General features: G+C 40.3%; 1 protein-coding gene across 26 annotated transcripts in view; it reads left to right on the top strand.

Moving 5' to 3' along the window:
• Positions 1-14940: 14940 nt before the first annotated feature.
• Positions 14941-22963, top strand: part of AFDN (afadin, adherens junction formation factor) — a 91252-nt gene continuing 83229 nt past the window's right edge. For 7 of the 26 annotated variants that reach the window (XM_060753738.2, XM_060753737.2, XM_060753733.2 and 4 more), the window contains exon 1: positions 14943-15581. In XM_060753738.2, coding sequence (XP_060609721.2) covers positions 15453-15581 — 129 coding nt within the window. In that variant the 5' untranslated portion in view covers positions 14943-15452. Of the gene's footprint in view, positions 15582-22963 lie in introns of all 26 variants that reach the window. The other 19 variants (XM_060753749.2, XM_060753747.2, XM_060753745.2 and 16 more) reach the window with 8 other exon arrangements.

The following is a 22963-nucleotide window of genomic DNA, read 5'->3' as shown; positions in this document are numbered from 1 at the left end:
TTAGTTTTTAAATCTTAATGAATATTGGGCAAGGCTAAAAAATACCTAAATTATGCCAGATGGACCACATTGTGGATACTGCATAACAGTTGAAGCTCTGCAGAAAATTGCCTGAAAACTGTTTTAATGCTTCAGTTCTACAGATAGGTATACCTGCAATCTCTCTCACACAGTGCATTGCTAGCCATTATATCCTTGGCTAATTGGTTTTTATGATTAGTGAAATCTTTTAGGTAACTGACCAATTGTGAATAGTCTCCAGGCCTGTCTATTTCCTTCTTGCTCCAGGTTCAATGTGACAGTGATGTAACCTCATTGAAAATTTTGATCTTGACCAAGGAAGGTTTTGTTCACGTTTTCTTGTAATGACCTTTGGGCATAATGTCTTACATTTTCACATAATAATTAGTCAGATATTTGATGTGAAGTGCAAGGTATTCTCAAACATGCTGTAGAGCAATATCTATAAAAACATTTCAAGATTATGAGTTATCAGAAGCATAAAATGGTAACTCGTGGGGAAGTTTGCAACTGAAACATTGTGGTTTTACCCAAATGAATAATGAGTGAATTATAAGATTAGGTCCCAGCAAGTAGACAGGAAGATGAAAGTCCATTTGGTTATTATGGTTTCCTGCTGTGGCTTCCATTTGCACATTGATTTATTCTTCCTTGGACATTTCTAAGGCAATTCAGATTGCTTACTTGACATTACCATTACATTTATTGCTTTTTCAATGCTATGATTCAAAAATGCTGTGATCTTAATGGAAAAGTGAAACAGGTAAAGGAGATGCCATTCTCATTTATTGATTCCTTACAAACACTTGTGAACACTTATTGAAATTCATAACCTGATTTCATATTAAATGATAGTGTAGCCATGCATCTTTTATTGTTGTCTACTAATATTGAAACAAATATCTGCAAGCTAAAGGGCTAGAAATATTTTATAAAATTGAGACTGATCTTTCAAAATGCTAGTTATGTAATACAATATAATACTATTACTAATAATATGATATTACAATTATATATTTTATACTAAATGTAATATTACTAATAATATTACAGTATATTGTTATAGTACAATATAATATATAATATTAATATTGTGCTATTGTAATAATATAATATATTGTATTTACTTTTTATTTGTAAGCCACTCTGAGTCCCCTTCGGCGTGAGAAGGGTGGCACATAAATGTCGTAAATAAATAAATAGTTTTGTCATAGATATACACAGTGAAAGCCAACAACTTAGAGATTGTTCTACATCTAGTTAATTTTGTTCTATACATCAGTGGTTCTCAACCTGTGGGTCCCCAGATGTTTTGACGTACAAGTCCCTGAAATCCCAGAAGTTTAACAGCTGTTGGGATTTCTGGAAGTTGAAGGCCAAAACATCTGGGCACCCTCAGGTTGAGAACCACTGCTATACATGGACAGTTTGGTCTAGAGCCCAGAGAAGTGAAGAAAAGAAAGAGTATGATAGCAAGCAGCAGAAAGTGTTGAAAGTTCAAAAATTCCTGTATTGTAATAAAGGGATTGGCTTTTTCTTGGCTGAATGCTGATTTTTTACTTTGGAATATTCAAAGGAGAGTGTCAAGATTCAGCTGTGAGAGCCTGCTTGGTGTGCGATGCTTTGAAAATGTATGATTCATCACTTGATCACGTTCAATTATAACTTGATTATTTAAAAGAGAGTTTTACATTAAAATCAGGAAGCTGATAAGAACTAACAAGGCTAATTGCAGTACATTTCTTGAGATTATAAATAATCTACTATGCTAATACCTAAGGAAATACACATATAGAGGTTTCTTCAATTATGCATAATATATCTCATGAAAATGTTACAGTCTGTCACATTCATTCAAGTTGCTACATCCAGCTTTCTTCATGCTTGGTGGTAGATTTCAGAAGTCTCACTTAATGGTGGTTTTTGATATACCAAATTTAGAGAAGAGTAATGGGAAGGATGGCAACATCTGAAGCTCTGTCATCAGGCTGCCAATATCAAGTTGCCCACTATCGTGCGGCCATTAAGTTGTCAACTGTAGTGCAGTTGTCTACATAAAGCAAACCAGTTGAGAATAGGTGGAGAAATCCACTGTTGCATTGGAATTTAGGCCTCACAGAAACTGGAAGGTACTCTCTCACTACTGTTATTTCTCTTTAATGTTGCTGCTCACTGTTCATCTAGCTTTACCAATACATATCCAGTTGTAAGTGGGTCACATCTACTCTTTAGAATTGTTACTACTCTTTGGTATGGACCCCTCTTTCATTTGTGCTCTACACAGAAAAATCACACAGTTTGGTTTGTCCTGCTAGACCTTCTGTACCCAATTCATGATAATTTATCTTTGTGTGTAATGCCTGCCAATTAACAGTAACCTTTCATACCCACAATGCAATATACTTTATTTATTAGATGCATATTCCACCTTTCTTCTCCTGCAGGACCCAAGGTGGCCTACAGCATTAGAAACCAAGATACAATTAAAACATCGTTTCAACAAAAGTTAAAATTTATAAAATAACATTAAAATTAAAAACAAGATTTAAAAAATGAAAAAAAAAAGCTGACCATGATATTAAAAATTAGAAAGAAGACTCTTTCCTCAGTGATTAACACTTTATGTACCAATCATGATGGTGAAACCTTACCGTAAGTGCAATTCTTGTCCCCTTCCATCCTCGGTCCCTGAAGCCCCTTGCCAGTCTCCCAAAGTTCCCTTTTGGTTTTTAATATTTTCAGGGCAATTTTGGGATGAAAATTACATCAAAACAAACCAAAATGAGCAAAAGTGTGTTATCATATCTCCCAGAATACCATAATCTCTTCTTTGATCATGTTTTGGCACAGATGGGAATTGAATTTGACATCAAAACACTTCAAATCCCTATCTTGACCCCAAAAATGCCAAAAAGTTGCAATTATTTGTGTCCCGGATGGAGAGTACAGACTACAAAAAAGGGAGCTAAGGGGTAAAAAGTGGTATTCAGACCCTGCACATTTTCCCACTCTATATTCAACTCCCATGAAGTCACTCCTAGTAAAGTGAGTATAGGACAACAGCCTAAAAGCTGGGAATGATGTCTGAGTTTACCTGGGTATAAGTCCTTCAAGACTATACATGAAGACGGTAGTAACATAAATTGACACAAGTCAACATGTGACCTAAAGGCACACATAGGCAATAGCCTGCTTATGGAAACATATTCCACAATAAATGTTTATTTAAAGTTACCATAAGATTTTGTTGGTAAATAATTAATTTTAATTTTAGAGCCAAAGCAAGGTGCTCACATCTCTCATTCCAAAAGACATTTTTAAAAACCAGAAAAAGGTGTATCTATTATTTCCCTGTTCAAACTTTACAAGTGTATTAACCTGCCTACATAAGTATTCCCCAATAGCCAAGACAAACAACCTAGCTTTAGAAACATGATAGGTTGTGATAAGGTGTACTTACTGGTCAGTCAGCTCAGTGTTGTGAAGCATACTTTTATGCTGACATGGCAGGCTGACTGTGAAGGAATCACAGCCAGATGTGCTGAGGCAATGGCTGGGGATTAAGATACTAAAGATGATTTGTGCCATCAGCTTTTTTCAGTGTTGTAAAGTACTGTGATAACTGACCAACAAAGTGATTCAGGCTGCTGATCATCAGAAAGAACCATGAATTCAAGCTAACATAGATACCATAATATCAAATAAGAGACAAGGCTTTACTACAAAAAAGGAGACAAAAGAAATAAATCTGCCAAAAAAGTGAATGTTTATTTTAAGGAAGAGGCAAAGTTTGAAACATTACTAGAATTTAAATAACTGCAGTTCATCTCATGATATTTTAGTATCTCACTATACTGTGATTAGGTGGCTTGCATGCCATCTCAACAGGAACAAATGCCATCCTCAGGTCCATTGTCTAGATGTGAACCTCAAAGCCTATGGTCTCCAAACAGGACTTGCACAATCCTACAGAGAAATACCTGCCCTTTGTAGGATATAGATGTGGACACTATTAATGTACCTAAACCAGTATTCCTCACTATTGCCTCTGCTCATTACAGCTTCTTTGAAATGCAATGTAACAACATAGAATCATAGAGTTGGAAGAGACCTCATGGGCCATCCAGTCCAACCCCCGCCAAGAAGTAGGAAAATTGCATTCAAAGTACCCCCGACAGATGTCCATCCAGCCTCGATTTAAAAGCCTCCAAAGAAGGAGCTTCCACCACACTCCAGGGCAGAGAGTTCCACTGCTGAATGGCTCTCACAGTTAGGAAATTCTTCCCACTGTTCAGGTGGAATTTCCTTTCCTGTAGTTTGAAGCTATTGTTCCAAGTCTCCAGGGCAGCAGAAAATGAGCTTGCTCCCTTCTCCCTATGACTTCACCTCACACATTTATACACGGCCATCATGCATCCTCTCAGCCTTCTCTTCTGAAAGCTAAACATGCCCAGCTTTTTAAGCATAACATCTGTAGGGCTACACAATTGCATCCTAATGTAAATACAAAGGGTAGCTGATAATCCTTAAACAGGAAGAATCTCTTTGTGCAGTATGTTCTGTCACTATCTTCCTGCTATTGTTGTTCCTAGCAGCAATGTGGGAAAAGCCCCTGAGTCAGCAATACTGCCATGTATCCTTGTTCCACTAATACATTTCAAATTGGATACCTTATGAATTTCAATTGAGGCATTTTCTCCCCAGATTAAATGGTGGGCTGCAATTTAACAATATCTATGGGGAACTTTGGGAAGGTTTGGGAATAAATGCTCCACTGCCATGAAAAACATACACCATTTTTTCACAATTCCAAGTCTTAAATAGTCATTTAATTTTGTTATTTTTTCTTTATAACAGGCATTATTTTTCATAGCAAAAAAACATTTTTCTTGAAATATTCCAAAACTGATATTTTGAGCAGCATGAATCACAATGAGACATTGAAACATGCTCTAGAAGCAAAATACTTTCTGGCTGTTTGCACTAATTGCCTAGTAAGGCATCTACACACCCTCTCATGGCTTGTTACTAGAAATAGACCTCATTGAAGCTATGTCTCAGATGCTTTACAAAAGGAAAAAAACAGCGTTTACATTTATCTGTCTCAAAGGGCTGTTGAGCCTTAATTAGTTCTTGGGGTTTTTACAAAAGCCATTTAAGAGTCATAGTTACTAGGTGTCTTGCATAAGCATGCATATTTAGAAGTCTTTCATATAAGCTAATTAGAACAGTGGGATACATACTGTGCCACTAGTTTTAAATGCCGGCTTTTGATCATATAGTATTGTAGTTAAACTAACAGTTTTGCTTGGTTTGGCTTAAGAACTATTCTGCATTGGCAAAGAAAACACAAACTCAAATATTAATTTGACTAAGAAATTTGGTTTCACATGTGCAGTTTCTCTTTCCAGGTTATTTTAATAGAATTTTCATGTAAAATTGATCCAGTGTGGTGTAGTGGTTTGAGTGTTGGACTATGACTCTGAGAACCAGGACTTGATTCTCGACTTGGCCATGGAACCCCTCTGGGTGAATTGGGTAAGTTATGTTGGAGCATGTAAAAATCAGTTAGTGAGAGTGTTAACTGAAAAATGCAAAGCACGAAGTTGATTGGTTGGGCCACTCCCGAGAGGCTAGCTGAGCCTGGGAGTTTTGGCAACAGTTACATATTTGGATTTTCTGTGCAGGAGCTTGCCAAGACAGTTGTATATATTTTGCTTCTGAGCTGCTGGAAGATCCTTGACCCAAGGACCATTTGAATTTCTCTCAAAGGACATTGTGTGAATCAATGCAATTGTTCGCATGACTGTATGTATGTTTCTGCATAACAAAGAGTAAACATCTTATTCTTTACTGATCATCTTTGTGGCATATCTTTTCTCTAAGAAGACAGTGTGTGGATTGGTAAAGATGTGAACTATGCGTGATATTTATTCCACACAAATCATACCCTCTCAGCCTCAGAAAACCATGTGATAGATCCACCATAGGGTTCCCTTAAGCCATACATAACTCGAATGTACACAGCAGCAACGATGCATTTAGACATGAATAACTTACTGAATTAGAATTGGCAAGCTATAAAACAAACACCCTGGGCTTTGTATTTTGTTCACTTTTGGTATACATATAGTTCAAACTTTTTATTCAAAGAGTAGGTTAGGCTTTTCTGTTTTTGTTAAAGAAGCCTGAATTGCTACTAGTTAAGTATTCAAAGTAGTTCATGAGGTTCCGGTACTTCATAAGATAATGAAGTTGTAGAGTTGGAGTGGTCCAAAGAATCATCTTGTTCATCCCTCAGTGAGAAAATTCACACCTAAAGTTTCCCTGTTTAAAAAACAAGCACGTGAACTTTCTAAAGAAGGAACCCCCATCACTATCTAAGTCTGTTCTACTACTGAACAGATATTTGTATGTATTTGCCTTCAAGTGACCTGTTGTCTTAGAATCATAGAGCTGGAAGAGACCACATGGGCCATCTAGTCCAACCCCCTGCCATGCAGGAAAACTACAATCAAAGTATTCCTGACAGACTTATGGCAACTCCATGAATTTTACAGGGATTTCCTGAGCAAGGAATACTCAGAGGTGGTTTTGCCAGTTTCTTCCTCTGAAACATACTTAATATTTAATCAAAACTTTATTTATTGCCATTTGAATCCACTGTTTTGAAGCCTATCTCCCGGAACAAACAAATACAAGGTTACTTCTTTTCCTATGCATCAGCTCATACTGAAGATGACTGCTGTATCACTTTCTCAGTCTTCTCTTTCTAGTTAAATCTACCCAGTTCCCTCAACCTTTCCCTCCATCTTTGTAATCCTTCTCTGCCCACACAGCAACTTGTCAATGTCCTTCTTTTTTATAGTTTGCTCATTAAAGAGGCTTTAGTTTAGCTCCTAGGAACAATCACAATTAATATTACTTTTGAATATGCATTAATAGGTTTACAGTATTGGGCACCTACATTTAGTATCACTATTTACATGCATATAAATGATAACCAACTGCATTCGATAAAAATGTTATGCGTAGAAATGGAAAGCTGAAGCCAAATATTAGTTATATTCTCACAGGTGTAGTGAAATGCGTTACCTCCAAATGGAAAGCCCTGTCTGAAGAGTAACTGATTTATTAAGTAGATATTTTGACATATGACATCTATAGTGTACCATATATGTGGATGAGTTTGATTTGCGATGATTCTTTTTTCCCTTTGTTACCCAGCTTGTTTTTTTTTTCCAGTGTCCAATTCTGTTGTGCTTTCATAACACACATCCTTTCTTCATTAGGTTCAGACAGAACAGAAGATTCTGTCTCTGGTATGCTAAAATACATCAAAAACAACCACCAAAAACCACAGGAACAGAGAATGTATAAACTCTCCAGATCATCCTTATTGTTTGCTGTGTTGGCCAGGGCTGACAGAATTACAGGCTAATATCAGGAAGGCTCACAATCTGTTGCATCAGATTCTGGTTCCCAATACAATCTAGGTTGGCATAAAATCCAGAATATCAAGAAACCTTATTGTGGTTCATTCATAACTGGACCAGAGATATTTGGAAACTGAGACTGAATGAAGTTTTTGTACATTATTTTAGGTGCACTGCAAAATCTAACTTCAGAAAACCTGTTCACTGAATATTTCTCTTTGCAGAAGCAGATTTAGCATATGGTACTAGAGGCTTTCAAATGACCCAGAAATCCAAATTTTGAAGTCAGCACAATTGTACACACCAGCATTATTAATTTGCAACGTTTATTCAGTTCACAAGATATAGGAATATTTTGCAAGGATTCGATAACAAAAAGCAAGCAGTTGTGATGACACATGTGAGCTAGTGGTAAAGTGGACATACACTTCATAATAATCATGAGAATGAAAGAAATTGGCAACAGTTGCCACACTTTCTTCACTAGGCCTAGGGACCTTCAAGATGTTGTTAGACCAGGAGTTCTCAAACTTTTTCAGCCACTGAACCCTTTTTGAATGAAAAGTTTCTTGTGGAGCCCCAAGAAATGTTAATATATTATATATTATGTATCAAATATGTATGTATCAAATATGGGCAAACTTTTGCATTTTAAAATTTGACAGACAGATCGGACCAGGCCAGTGGCAGATGTATGGAGAGTGTTTGTGTGAACTAACTGGGGAAAAAACTTGAATAAATGTCTATTATGCACATTGTGCATATCTCGTTTGAAGTGCAAAACAAACAAAAAAGAAAGAACAATACAATATTTAAAATGAAGAACAATTTTAACCAACATAAACTTACCAGTATTTCATTAGAAGACCCCAGAGGCCATCCAGTCCAACCCCCTTTATTCTGCCATGCAGGGAAAGCACAAAGTACTCCCAACAGTTGACCACCCTGCCTTTGTAATAATAACAATAGTAATAGGAGTGACCTTGGGGCCATCAGGTCCAACCTGCTTCTGCCATGTAGGGAAATCAGAATCAAAGTACCCTGAACAGTTGGCTACCTAGCCTTTGTAATAATAGGAGTAATAATAATAATAATAATAATAATAATAATAATAATAATAATAGGAGCAACACCATGGGCCATCTAGTTCATGGCAGTCCCTTCTGCCATACAGGAAAAGCACAATCAAAGCACCCTTGACAGATAGCAACCCAGCCTTTATAGCAGCAGCAGCAGCAGCAACAACAACAACAACAACAACAATAATGGGGCAATCCCAGGGGCCCTCCAGTCCAACATCATAGTACCATGCAGGAAAAGCACAATCAAAGCACCCTCCACAGATTTTTGGAAGGGGCAGGGTATTTACACGCACACATGCACACACACACACACGGGGGAAGTAACAACTTGCATAGGTGGAAGAACTTTCTATTAATGAAAAACCATCATTGTGAACAATATATAATTTCCAACATTTGTATTAGTGCAATAAATGATGTTTTACAAATCTGCTAAGTGTTGTCCTGGGCCAAAATTCAGTACTTTGATTCAATTAGACTGGATCTATTGAATGAATTGTGAACAAATAATTACTGCCATATGAATTCCATTGATTCAATGACTACTCTAATTGACCCTAAGAATTGGATTTAGGCTCGTCATGGCGTGGGGTTGTGATTCTGCCTTAACACAGTACATTTGGTCACTCAACAAACTTCATAATTTTGTGGTATTGTCATGTAAATGGTGACAAGCTTTAGGCCTTCATATATTGCATTCTGTGACTTTTTATATGTTTAGTATAGGTGCGTAGTCATTGTCTGAAATGCTTGGATTATTCAATGCCTGTACCTGCATATAATAATGAGCTATCTTAGAGATGGGACCTAAGTCTAAACATAAAATTCATTTATGTTTCAAATATACATTGTACACATAATCTGAAGTTTCATACAGTATTTTAAATATGTCTGTGTATGAAAAAAGCCTACATACATGGAACCATCAGAAAACAAATCTGTCACTATCTCAGCCACCCATGTGGAAGATTTTGGCGTATTTAGGGTATTTGGAATATATGTGGCTGAAGTTACACTTAAAAATGTACCTGTTCCAACTTACAAATTCAACTTAAGAGCAAACTTACAGAATTTAACATGTTTGTAACTTGCGGTCTGCCTGCAATAGGCTTTTGTGTACTGGATTAAAAATACTAAAGTCTTTATGTCTTTCTCTCCATTTTGCTCCACATTTCCTAGACTGTGATCGGATTTGAGTTCTATGTTTTTGCTTACTGTTTGAGGAATGTGAAGAAACTTGTAACCATAATGATTCTGGGCAAAGTACAAGGACAAAGATTCACACAGTGCTCAGAAGACACTCAGGTGGACCAGGTAGCTTCTGTTAATGAGAGGCTTACCACTGGCTGTCATCCTTTTTGGCTGGATTGAATTAATTAACTCGGTGGCTTCCGCTTCAACTTGTGAGACTTCTTTGATTGGGAACATTTGGTTTTAGCTTTGGGTCTCGCCAGGAATGGACTCTGCAGCCTGGTGCTGGATCTCATTATACGTTTGTCGGATCTCAATATCTGCGTATCGTGTTTCACTATCTGAGGTCCAGATCTCACTATCCACAAACTGCTCTAAATTGCTCAAATTCATAATCTCCTTCATTCCTAGTCTTAAATTGGGAAATATGGAACTAGGAATGTATAGAGCAGGCCTGCCTTATCAGTAAGTATGTGGCTGTTACATAAACTTGTCCTCACTGGAAGCACCCCATTAAAATATCTTATTGTGGTCTCTTCACAGACAAATGTCTACAGCAAAACCATATTTTTGTAATTTTACTAACAAAATAGTCTATCCTCAGTCAAGTTGATTAAAATATGCTTCTCCTGCCTCTCACAGATACCTTTTACAAATGTTCATTTAAAATACTAAACTTATATACAGTTAAATAGACAATACAAGATATAATCCTGTAAAAAAATAGTTCTAGATTTCAGCTTTTTTAGCAAAATACTTTCACTAAACATGCTGCCCCATCCACCAATAATGTACTGAGACACAGAACTGAGCTTTATCATAAATAAAATCTATGAGATGTGCACTGAATACCAAAATGGGAATAATTCATACCATTTATTTTTATTTTATGTATAGATGTGACAAGGAAAAATGACTAAGAGGAAAATCAAATCATTTCAAAGAGTTCTGTGGATACTACCAAAAAGTAAAATAAATGTGTCCAAAATCAAATCAGCTCTGAGCATTCAGTAGCAGACAAAATGACTAAATGAGGTTACTGTACTTTGGGCACATTACAAGATGGCATGACTCACGGGAAAATATGACAATGCTAGGATAAGTGGAAGGCAGCAGGACAAAAGAAAGACCACATTACAGCTGGACAGATTTAATCAAGAAAGCCCTGAATGTATGATACCTAAACAGGGCTATCTATGACTGGAGCTCTTGAAGGTTTTTCATTCAAAGGATCACCACAAACTGAATCTGACCTGAAAGCAAATAAGAATAACAACTACAAAAAATGTGCATTGCAAAATGAGTGGGAGACAGAACATTTGTGAAAGAGTCTCTAATTGAGAAAAGACATTCTTTTGAACCCTTTCTACAGAAGTATTTGTGTTGAAAATTATCATTAGGCAAGTGCTTTTCAATAGAATTGCATAGTGGTGCAAGAGTATGTGGCTCATGATTAATTACATTACTAAAATATTTTCAGCTGATTGCCTATAACACTTGCACAACCACATTCCACCCCAGGATTGCAATACAATGAATGGACTGTGTCGAAAAACGATCATATTCCTTAGTTCAAGAGTGATATCCCTGCAATAGAAGTATAATCTTAATGAAAAACAAGATCATGAAATAGGAAGCAATTGTGTATATAGCAGCTCTTTGACGACAAAGAAATTATGCAAACAGCTAAAAATGCTTGTTTGTGTACCAAAAAAGATATAGAAACTGAAATATTGCACATCCTAACATTGAAACCATTAAGAAAACCTCACTGCATCATGGACCTCCACATCACATTTAGTTTTTAAGATGTGCATTATGATTAAATATTTATTTTCAGGGAAAGCAGCATCAATTAACAAACCAAACTGTACTTTAGTAATATAACTAAAGTGGGCCCTTGGTATCCACGGTGTTTCCAGGACCTTGTGAATAATAAAATCCATGGATGCTCAAGTCCCATTATATATACTGTCTTAGTAAAATTGTGTCCCTTACATAAAATAGCAAAATCCCAAGTTTTACTTTTTGAATTTTTAAAAATAATTTCAAGCAGTGAATGGTTGAATCCATGGATACAGAATCCAAGAATACAGAGGGCTTCTATATTTACGTGATTTTTTACTCTGCTTTTTGGTTCTGGAGGGCAGCAAATATTTGGAAACATGGTATCAAGCACTTCAATATATTTAAATAAAATATCAAGTTATGAAAACCCATCACCTAGAGAATTATTGCAATAAATATAGAGGCTTATAGTAATTCAAGAATGTTGGTATATTCAACTTGTGTTTCAGGAAAAATCCTCTGGAAAAAAATAAGAGCAAAGGGAATAGGCATTAAAATGTTTTCTCAGTTCAAATTAACCTTGTCCTCTTCCCTTGATTTACTGCCCTTGGACAGTGCTCAGTATGGTGACTCATTTTCCAAACCAAATTGGTAGGCTTAGTTTTCTTCCTCCCATAGATCTCTTCCTCCACATCAGTGGAGCTGCCATTTATTATTTTTTATGTTTTAACTTGTTTTATTCATGGGCATAGATCTATCTCCAGTCACTTCCTTAGTTTATAACACCTGCTACCTCCTTTCTTTTCTTTGCTCCCACAATCAACCTGAAATGATCTTAAGAGATAATGTGAAAATGTTAAGAAACTAATCTGAAACCCTATACTACTTGCCTGAGAAAATGGAAATGTCTTTGATTTAGATAAGTTAGGCTTCTTCAGCCTCATTATATTTTTCACTGTCATTATACTCATTTATCAGATCTGGAATTACATTTTACAATAGTACACTTACAGAATTTCTTACTGGTCCATTTTTATCCCAATTGTTGCTAAGAATGGACTCAGGCAAAAAAACAAAGTAATGGCAAGGCCAAAATTGCATCAATGTGCCAAACCCAACACTAGAAGAACCTTTTCATAGTATTACTTTTGCTATATTTCCAGTTGGATTGTGAATTGCTGTAGGGTCCTGTTGCCTGAAAGCCTAAATCCATGTGAATAAAGCAATACATCATATATATATTTAAAATATCAGTGAACGGCTTTCATGAGATACCTTGAGATCCCATAATTTTCATGATCACTATTTCTGTGTCCATCTCTCTTAAAACCTCTGGGATTTGAAGTTCAGAGATGTAATTAGAAATTTATAAACAAGTTCCTCAGTCTCCCTATGGATGTCCCAATCCTCAAACACTCTCTGCTTCGTTTGGAAAAATGCTGCACTCGCAGAGCTCAGGTGGTGTTTTTTGTCAGTGTCAATGTTGACTTTTGTGTAGAGATAGCTGCCAAGGTAGTGGAAATGGTCAGCATTTTTCTAATTAAGATGTATTTCTGGTATTGCTGGGGGACTGGCTGGTGACTGTTGGAGGAGCATTTTTGTTTTCTCGATGTTCAATGAGAGGCCGAGCTTCTCATATGCTTCTGCAAAGGTGTTAATTTGATACCATTTAAACTGTTATGTAGGAATGCTATGGAAACATGGGAGCTGTAGTAGGGTGAGGAACCAGCCTTCTTTGGCAGAGAAGGCCATACAATCCCCACCGATCCTATAGTTCAGGTGCCCCTTAGGTATTCAGTATCTTAGGAGACACAAATTTCCAGGTGGGAGAAACTAGATTTCTCCAGGAAAGTCCTCATTGAAAGTCCTCATCTAGCTTTTCCTATGTGTGTTTCTTTTGAAATCTTAATACAGGGCTTTCCAAACTGCTGCAACACCTGAGTGTGTTGGCTGCAGTGTGTAGGTTTGTCACACAAACATAACAAGAAACCTGATTCTGAAACATGCAATAAATCACACACACACATATATATACATTATGCTACTGCTGGACCACCAGCATTGAAGCGATGGTCCTTCGGCATCAACTTCGCTGGACCGGCCACGTTGTCCGGATGCCCGACCACCGTCTCCCAAAGCAGTTGCTCTACTCCAAACTCAAGAACGGAAAACGGAATGTTGGAGGACAGGAAAAGAGATTTAAAGATGGCCTCAAAGCCAACCTTAAAATCTCTGGCATAGACACTGAGAACTGGGAAGCCCTGGCCCTTGAGCGCTCCAGCTGGAAGTCAGCTGTGATCAGCAGTGCTGCAGAATTTGAAGAGGCACGAATGGAGGGTGAAAGAGAGAAACATGCCAAGAGGAAGGTGCATCAGGCCAACCTTGACCGAGACCGCTTTCCACCTGGAAACCAGTCCTCACTGTGGGAGAAGATGCAGGTCAAGAATAGGGCTCCATAGCCACCTACGGAGCCACAAGAATATTGATCATGGAAGACTATCCTACTTGTCCAACGAGGGATCGCCTAAGTAAGTAAGTAAAGTAATTCATTAGATGTTATGTCCCGCATAAGTTTCATTATTTCCATTTATGTATGGATCCTGATCCTTTGGTTTGACCACCAGCATGCTAGGAAAACTGAGCGAGCGTGTTGTGAAACAATGCCTGTCTGAAAGTTTTTAGTTTAGGTGATCCCTCGTTTTCCGAGGATTGTCTTCCAGTATTCTTGTGGTTCCGTATGTCTGTGAAGCCCTATTCTTGCTCTGCATCTTCTTCCGCAGTGAGGGCATTAGTTTCCAGGTGGAAGGTGGTCTCGGTCGGGGTTGGCTTGACGCACCTTCCTCTTGGCACGCTTCTCCCTTTTGCCCTCCATTCCTGCCTCTTCATATTCTGCAGCACTGCTGGTCACAGCTGACCTCCAGCTGGAGCGGTCAAGGGTCAGGGCTTCCCAGTTCTCAGTGTCTATGCCAGAGTTTTTAAGGTTGGCTTTGAGCCCATCTTTAAATCTCTTTTCCTGTCCACCAACATTCCGTTTTCCGTTCTGAAAAGTGTCACTAACACGAAATGTTGAAAAAGCTTCATAACGTCTCACACGGCTTTGCAAACGTGAGGCCCCCAAACCCCTTGACGCGGTGGTTCCCAAGGCCTCTCCCCATCCAAAGCCTTCAAGTAGTATCAGTAGACTACTACTACTGCTGCTAGTAGAAACCCAGCCCCCATCCTCAGCAGGAGCAGCAGCAGCCGCCACCACCCTTCATTGTTCTCACTGCCGGCCTCCCTCCTTTCCTCCCTCTCTCCCTCTCTCTCTCTCCCTCCCTTCAAGCCCAAACGCCTTTCAACGGCTAATTTCTCCTCAACACAAACGAGAGAGAGAGAGAATGAGAAAGAGAGGGGCGCATCGAGAAGCGCGAGCCCCACGTTAGGAAGCGCGCGCACTCGCCGGGCTGTTGACCTGCGACGCGGACGCGCACGCACTCACGCAAGCGGGAGGGTGAGAGCGAGAGAGGTGTGTGGTGTTTGCCTTAGCCAGCGCGCGTGCGAGACGGAAAGGAGTGGAGCCGCGTTGGTGACGCGCTCTGAAGGCGAGAACGCGGCGGCGGCGCGCGCACGCATACAGACATCCAGAACGGTGGTTGCCTCTGTGGGAGAAAGAAGAAAAGGCGGGGAAGGAAGGAAGGAAGGAGGGAAAGGAGAGAGAGAGGGAGAAGAATAGGAGGAGGAGGAGGCGACGTCGCCGCCGTTGTCGTTCCGTGAGGTGGAAAAGAGACCGAACAGGAAGCAGCGCTGGAGCGCTCGAAAAGGGCAAAGTCTGGATTTGTGTGAGGAGAGGAAGAGAGAGAGAGACGCCTCTCCTTTTGTGTGTGTGTTTGTGTGTTTGCCAAACAACCCGGCCTTCGCTGTGTATCGTGTGAAAGGTGGACTCGGCTGAGGAAGGATGTCGGGAGGAGGCGGCGGCGGCGGAGGAGGAGGGAGCCGGGAAGAGGAGCGGCGAAAGCTGGCCGACATTATCAACCACTGGAACGCGAACCGGCTGGACCTGTTTGAGATCAGCCCCCCGACTGAGGTGAGCGAGGAGGAGGTGAAGGCCTCACACACACCCTCCATCCACCCCTTTCCCCCCTCAGCCAGCCAGGCGACCTGCCTCTCAACCCCTTGGCTTATCTCCCCTCGCTTCCCTTCTTCCCTCTCGGAGGTGAGGCCTCTCTCTCTCTCTCTCTGTGGAGAAGGGAAGCTCCGCCCCTTTCCGAGGTGAGAGACCCCCCTCCCTTCCCTCTCTTCCCTTCCTCCCTCGTCTCATTTCCTGGGAGAAAGAGGTCACTTCTCGCCTGCCTTCACGTTACGCCTCTCGCATGGTTGCATTTCCAGGGAGGCCGAGTGGTGGTATCTCCCCAGCCTCCTTTTTAATGAGAGCGTGCCCAACCTCCCCGCTCTTTCGTATAATAATCCTTCCGTACCTGCGACAGCACATAACACTTCGCAGCATAACCTCTCTCCCTCCCTTCCTCGCTCCCTCTCTCTCCACACACCCATAGCCGGCCATTTCTACTCTCAAGGCCCCATCCACCCTGAGCATGAAATGCAGCTCTCAAGGTAGCTTCAGCGGCAGGCAGGCAGGCGACAAAGTCCCACAAGAGCGCAGGAAAGCAAGCCCACTTCACCCGCATCGGTGCTTTTGTGGTTTTGGTGTTATCTCCAATCTGGTTCCCAGGTTTTCCTGAGTAATCATCTATCCTTCTCTGGAGGCTTTTAAACAGAGGCTGGATGGCCATCTGTCAGGGGTGATTTGAATGCAATATTCCTGCTTCTTGGCAGGGGGTTGGACTGGATGGCCCATGAGGTCTCTTCCAACTCTTTGATTCTGCATGGTTAAACCACTTTATTAAATACCGGTGTGAAACTGCATTAAATAATCATAGAATCAAAGAGTTGGAAGAGACTTCATGGGCCATCCAGTCCAACCCCCTGCCAAGAAGCAGGAATATTGCATTCAAATCACCCCTGACAGATGGCCATCCAGCCTCTGTTTAAAAGCTTCTAAAGAAGGAGCCTCCACCACATAATAATTTGGTCGTGTCAGGAGCGACTTGAGAAACTGCAAGTCGCCTCTGGTGTGAGAGAATTGGCCGTCTGCAAGGACGTTGCCCAGGGGATGCCTGGATGATTTGATGTTTTTATCCTTGTGGGAAGCTTCTCTCATGTCCCCGCATGGGGAACTGGAGCTGATAAAGGGAGCTCATCCGCCTCTCCCCGGATTCAAACCTGCGACCTGTCGGCCTTCAGTCCTGCCGGCATAGGGGTTTAACCCACTGCGCCACCGGGGGCTCCTATAATAATAATAACAACAACAATAATAATCTTTATTTATACCCCTCCACCATCTCCCCAATGGGGACTCGGAGCAGCTTACATGGGGCCAAGCCCAGACAACATATTACAGCAATAAAATCAAAGCATAAAAAACAAACAACAACATTATCAAAATGACATTAAAAGGAAAGGAAGGGGGGAAAATCATAAAATAAACATTCCAATAAACCCAATCACGGTAGTGATGACAATGGGTGGGCCACGTATTCAGGATAAAAACAGTTAAACTATAATGAGGTAAAATAGGAGCAGGACTCATAAAACACACAGAGTTGTGAGGCTGAACATCCTATTTGGAGAGCACGAACTCCATTAGCAGAAAACGTTGAGGGGTGCAAAATATGCTGTGCACCTGCTCACCAAAGTTTCTAGTGAAGGGGCTTTCCTGATCTCCCCAGGTAAGGAGTTCCAAGAGTTCTAAATGCTCAGTGTAGATAACAACAACAACAACAACAACAATAGGTAAAGGTTTTCCCCTGACATTAAATCCAGTCGTGTCCGACTCTGGTAGTTGGTGCTCATCTCTATTTCTAAGCCGAAGAGCCGGCGTTGTCCATAGACACCTCCAAGGCCATGTCGCCAGCATGACCGCATGGAGTGCCGTTACCTTCCCACCGGAGTAGACCTATTGATCTACTCACATGTGCATGTTTTCAAACTGCTAGGTTGGCAGAAACTGGGGCTGACAGGAGCTCATGCCGCTCCCCAGATTCGAACCTGCGACCTTTCAGTTAACAAGTGCTTTAACCGACTGCTCCACTGGGTTTTATTATAATATTATATTTTATATATTATAACAACAATAATAACTGCAATAGGCCACCTTACTTGGATCTGCACGCATCCTTCGGAAATACATCACACAGTCCTAAACGCTTGGGAAGTGTTTGACTCATGATTTTGTGATACGAAATCCAGCATATATCTCTCCTTTTCTGTGTCATACTGTGCTTTGTCAGGAAATCATAATAATAATACTTTATTTATATAGATAATAATAATAATTTTTCATGTCAGGAGCGACTTGAGAAACTGCAAGTTGTTTCTGGTGCCCAGGGGACACCCAAATGTTTGATGTTTTACCATCCTTGTGGGAGGCTTCTCTCATGTCACCACATGGGGAGCTGGAGCTGACAGAGGGAGCTCAAACCACTCTCCCTACATCTGAACCGCTGACCTGTTGGTCAGTAGTGCGGCCGACACAAGGGTTTAACCCAGGCATGGGCAAACTTCGGCCCTTCAGGTGTTTTGGGTTTCAACTTCCACAATTCCTAACAGGCAGTAGGCAGTTAGGAATTGTGGGAGTTGAAGTCCGAAACACCTGGAGGACCAAAGTTTGCTCATGCCTGGGTTAACCTATTGCGCCACTGGAATAATAATACTTTATATAGATGGGGCCTAGGAAAGAAAAGGAGACAAATGTTCCTATCTTCTGTGTTGTTGAAGGCTTTCATGACTGGAATCAATGGGTTGCTGTGAGTTTTCCGGGCTGTCTAGCCATGTTCCAGAAGCATTCTGTCCTGATGTTTTGCCCACATCTATGGCAGGCATCCTCAGAGGTCTGTTGGAAACTAGGCAGGTGGGGTTTATATATCTGTGTAATGTCCAGGGTGGGAAAAAGAACTCTTGTCTGCTTGGTGGAAAGTGGGAATGTTGAAATTGGCCACCTTGATTAGCATTCCACACATATAAAAATCCCACTTGCCTAGTTTCCAACAGACCTCACAACCTCTGAGGATGCCTGCCATAGATGTGGGTGAAATGACAGGAGAAAATGCTTCTGGAACATGGCCATATAGCTCGGAAAATTCACAGAATATATGCTTCAGACATCCCAGTCTATGTAGGCTTCCTCCACCTGGCATAGCTAGCTAGGCCTTTCCTTCTATCTGTTCTTTAGCACTAGCTAACTTCCTCTACATCCAATCTCACAAATTGCCCTTTAGCTCCTCAGAAAGCTGGCTACTTCCTCACTCCCCCTGTACCCTTAAGACATCTGGTTTTTGAATCAGGAGGTAATGCCCTAGGAGACATAGATCCCTTCCACACAGCCGAATAAAACCCCACATTATCTGCTTTGAACTGGGATATGTACCTAGCAGTATGGACTCAAATAATCCAGTTCAAATCAGATATTGTGGGATTTTCTGCCTTGATATTCTGGGTTATATGGCTGCATGGAAGGGCCCATCGTGAAATCCAGTAATTGGGAGGGGGCTATATTGCAGGGTGTGGAGAAGGAGCATATTTCAAAATATAATAGTATTAATAAAAGGCATTACTGGATAATTATTCTGAAGCAACTTCGGGGAGGAAAAAAAAGGGTCAGGAATCATGAAAAAATATTATTTACACTTAATTGCGTTTCTTTAAGTTAGCCCCTGAGAATTAATGTTGGTTAAATATTGTGAATTAATTTCATAATCCTGAAAATAAATGTTCTGTTGGGGGAAAAAACATTCATAAATTCATACTGAAAACGTTGACTTTGAAAAAGAAATGCCTGGCCACACCTCATTGGTGCTGTTGTCACATTCCTTGCGGTTGGTCAGTGTATGTATGTGAGTCAGGTATGAAATGTCGAAAGGGAAGAGTTTTGATAGGTTGATGGTTTTCTTTCTGAGCAAAACAGCACTGTAATCTTTGTTCATTGGGTGGAAGTATATCACGTGTTTGTTCCCAAGGAAAAGAAGGAAATTTACACTTGCTAGTGGCTCTGCTTGTTTAACAAAAGCTTAGACATGAACAGTAGATTTGCTTTCCTTAGTTAGATTTGCTTTCTTTAGTTTTAAGTAGCTAAAACGCTGAAATCTTTTAGTAGAAAGGAAATCCCTTTCACATGATTTTCACAGAAAATGAAATTGCAGCTTATATAATACTTAGTACACTTTATGGTTTTCTAATGAAACATGTATTTATATTTAGGGTAAATGTTAGTATTAATACAACTCATCTTATTTTTGGAGATAAATAATCTGGCTGGTCAGAATTTGTTTCATGCAAGATCAGATGATTTGTATTCATTTATAATTTTACAGCTGCAATGGACCTCCTCGTGTAATGACAGGTTAAGAGCTGTATTTTCATATTATTGGCAGTTACAAGTTTATGACTTGAAAATCTAGTTTATCTTAGATCAGCTTTTCACATCTGTTGTGGAAGCTGCTGCTGCTGTTAGAAATCTATTTTTTTAAATAATGGGATTGGTTCAGCTAGAAAAAATGAGTTGTCATTGTCACTGTAATTAATGCATTGCAGGACTGTTTAACTCTTCAGTTTTTTTTAATACACAAATGCAGTGAAATGCCTTCAGCTCTTCTCATTAGCAAACTTGTATGTTCATATGATTATTACCACATCTTGTGCAGGAGTGTGTCAAATGCCTATTCTGACTAATATGGTGATTTGTCCACAATTTAGTTTTGTCTGTGGTTCTTTATAATGTTTATAATATTTTAAAATGAAATGGTCAGGAACACATGGGTAGTGATATTGCTGAGTGAATACACCCTTGTCGAGGACAGTGGTGCTTCTTTCTACACAAGCCATGCTGTTTCTTCCCACTTCTCTGGCAGCAAGGTGGAAAAACATCTTTTCTACCATGGCAACCAAGCCCTTCTCCTGTTCTTTGTTTTTAGTGTGACCCTTGATGACCCTGAAAGCACCTCGCCAAAAATAAGAGAAGCCCCCCCCCCCCCGGTTTTAGATGGCTCAAGGAGTAGCAAGTTTATTCTTAGAGCCGTCGCAAACTCTGTTCCTGCGAGAGAAAACCTTGCTAGCAAGTCCCTGACGTCATGAGCCTGCGCCTCTCTCCCCACCCCATTCTCCGCCCCTTTCTCTTTGCGAGCGTGGTTTTTCCTTTGCTAGGGCAGCATTGCCCGCATTTTCTCTCAGTTGAATTCTGCCAACTGAGAGAAAATGCGGGCAATGCTGCCCTAGCAAAGGAAAAACCACGCTCGCATGGAGAAAGGGGCAGAGAAAGGGGCGGGGGGAGAGGCGGAGTCTCGTGACGTCAGGGACTTGCTAGCAAGGTTTTCTCCAGCAGGAACAGAGTTTGCGACGGGCCTTAGAGAGTCTCCAATCCAGCTAAGTCAAAATAATAAAATGAGAAATTGATGCTGCTTGTGGTATTTTGGGGGTTTTGAGACAGTTTACTTGGGGATCTTGTTTTGCTCGCAGATGATTCTAGGGAGGAATACTGGCCCTGGACCACTCAAATTGGGCCCAGGATCACTCAAAGTTGTCTATACTTCATCGAGTGTTTGAACATGATATAGGAGTTTTTCTCACCACTGTGGTAGGTAACTGGACTCTTCATTGAGTGTTTATTCTGCTTCTTCTCCCAAGGCAGCTCTCACTTATTTATGATTACTATATTTCTTGGCTACAATGCAATGCCATCTATCCAAGTAAATGAGCACGTACTGTAAAAACGTAAAGTGTCTCAAGGTACTGTTTGCTTTTGGTGAAGCAAAGGGCTTTTGAAGAAGACAGCCTCATTAAATGTGTCACTGAAAGATATTGTATTTCTGAAATTTGAAGATATCATTATCATTATTATTTCTTACCTGCCTCTCTTCAAGATATGATGAAATATATTTGAGTAAAAAAAAATCATAGAATGTATATAGTGTTTCCTGTGATAAGAATTCTTTACAGATGCTATTTTAGAAATTCTTAGGAATAGTTTACAAGTGCAAGCATCCTTTTATTACAGGTGTGGGAGATCTGAGATAAAAAGAAAATGGCCCAAGAAAGTTAAAAGTTTGAGTATATAATTTGATTTGGTTTGTGACTCAATTATATCTACCTCAAAATTTGCAGAAGATGCTCTTGACCTTCATGGGGATTACTTTAGAGATATACCTTTGCAAAGACCAAGACTCTGGATCATTATCTGGGTTTCACACATACCCAATCATAAAATCATGTCAGAAGTATCCCATAGTTGTAAAATGTTTTTGGATCAGAAACATTTGCAGACTCTCTTTCCCCTCCCCTCCTCCCCTTATCAATTTTCCCTAAAAATGTTAGCTGAGAGGTGTTTTCAAACTGAGCCGCTATCCTTGACTCTGCCTGATGATGCTGTTACATAGCATTCCTCACGTCTTTTCAGTACCCTTTTTCATGTTTGGCTCATGTTTTTATCCTATTCTGAATGCTATTGCTAATCAAGAATCTCTGTTGAATGTGATGATGTAGTAAATCTACAAGAACTGGTTGAATAGTAATGTCAGTTAAGACAAATGAGCTTGTCTCAATTGGGAAGGGCAGGCTTGTCTTCTGAGAAATCATCTAAGTTGATGCTTCTTATATTAGTGTGCAGCATTTTCATTGCAATGTGACAGAATGGGGAACCCTAGTCCAGAGGGCTTATCATTATGATCCTCTCTTGCAAAGCAGACAACTTGATACCTTTTATAACCGACTCTCCCCAGTTGTTTAGACATTAATGGTCAGTGAGGTGCAAAAATGTGCTTGAAACTGAACTTTGTATTTTGGTTGAGCTGTAGCTATTTCACCCAGAGAAGCGTAGTGGTGACTCCTGTTGAGCAACTGCCCTCAAGGCAGTCTCTCATTGATGGTAGTTGTCTTCTGTAAAGGCCTGTGTTCAGAAGCATTTCCTCTGACTTTTTTCTGGTAGCACTTTTACAAAAGATAGATTAGTAGCCCGCTTTTCCCTTGACACTCGGTATTGTAGAAGCATATATGTATGACGGAGCCCCCGGTGGCATAGTGGGTTAAACCGCAGAGCTGCTGAACTTGCTAACCGAAAGGTCGCAAGTTCTAATCCAGGGAGCATCATGAGCTCCCGTTGCTAGCCCCAGCTTCTGCCAACCTAGCAATTCAAAAAACATGCAAATGTGAGTAGATCAATAGGTACCGCTCTGGCGGGAAGGTAACGGCGCTCCATGCAGTCATGCCAGCCACATGACCTTGGAGGTATCTACGGACAACGCCGGCTCTTTGGCATAGAAATGGAGATGAGCACCAACCCCCAGAGTCAGATGCGACTGGACTTAATGTCAGGGGAAAACCTTTACCTTTACTATATGCATGACAAGTCCAGGAAGATAG

The sequence above is a fragment of the Anolis sagrei genome, chromosome 1 (assembly GCF_037176765.1).
Source record: "Anolis sagrei isolate rAnoSag1 chromosome 1, rAnoSag1.mat, whole genome shotgun sequence".
Lineage (NCBI taxonomy): Eukaryota > Metazoa > Chordata > Lepidosauria > Squamata > Dactyloidae > Anolis > Anolis sagrei.
This window is presented reverse-complemented; position numbering and strand designations above follow the sequence as displayed.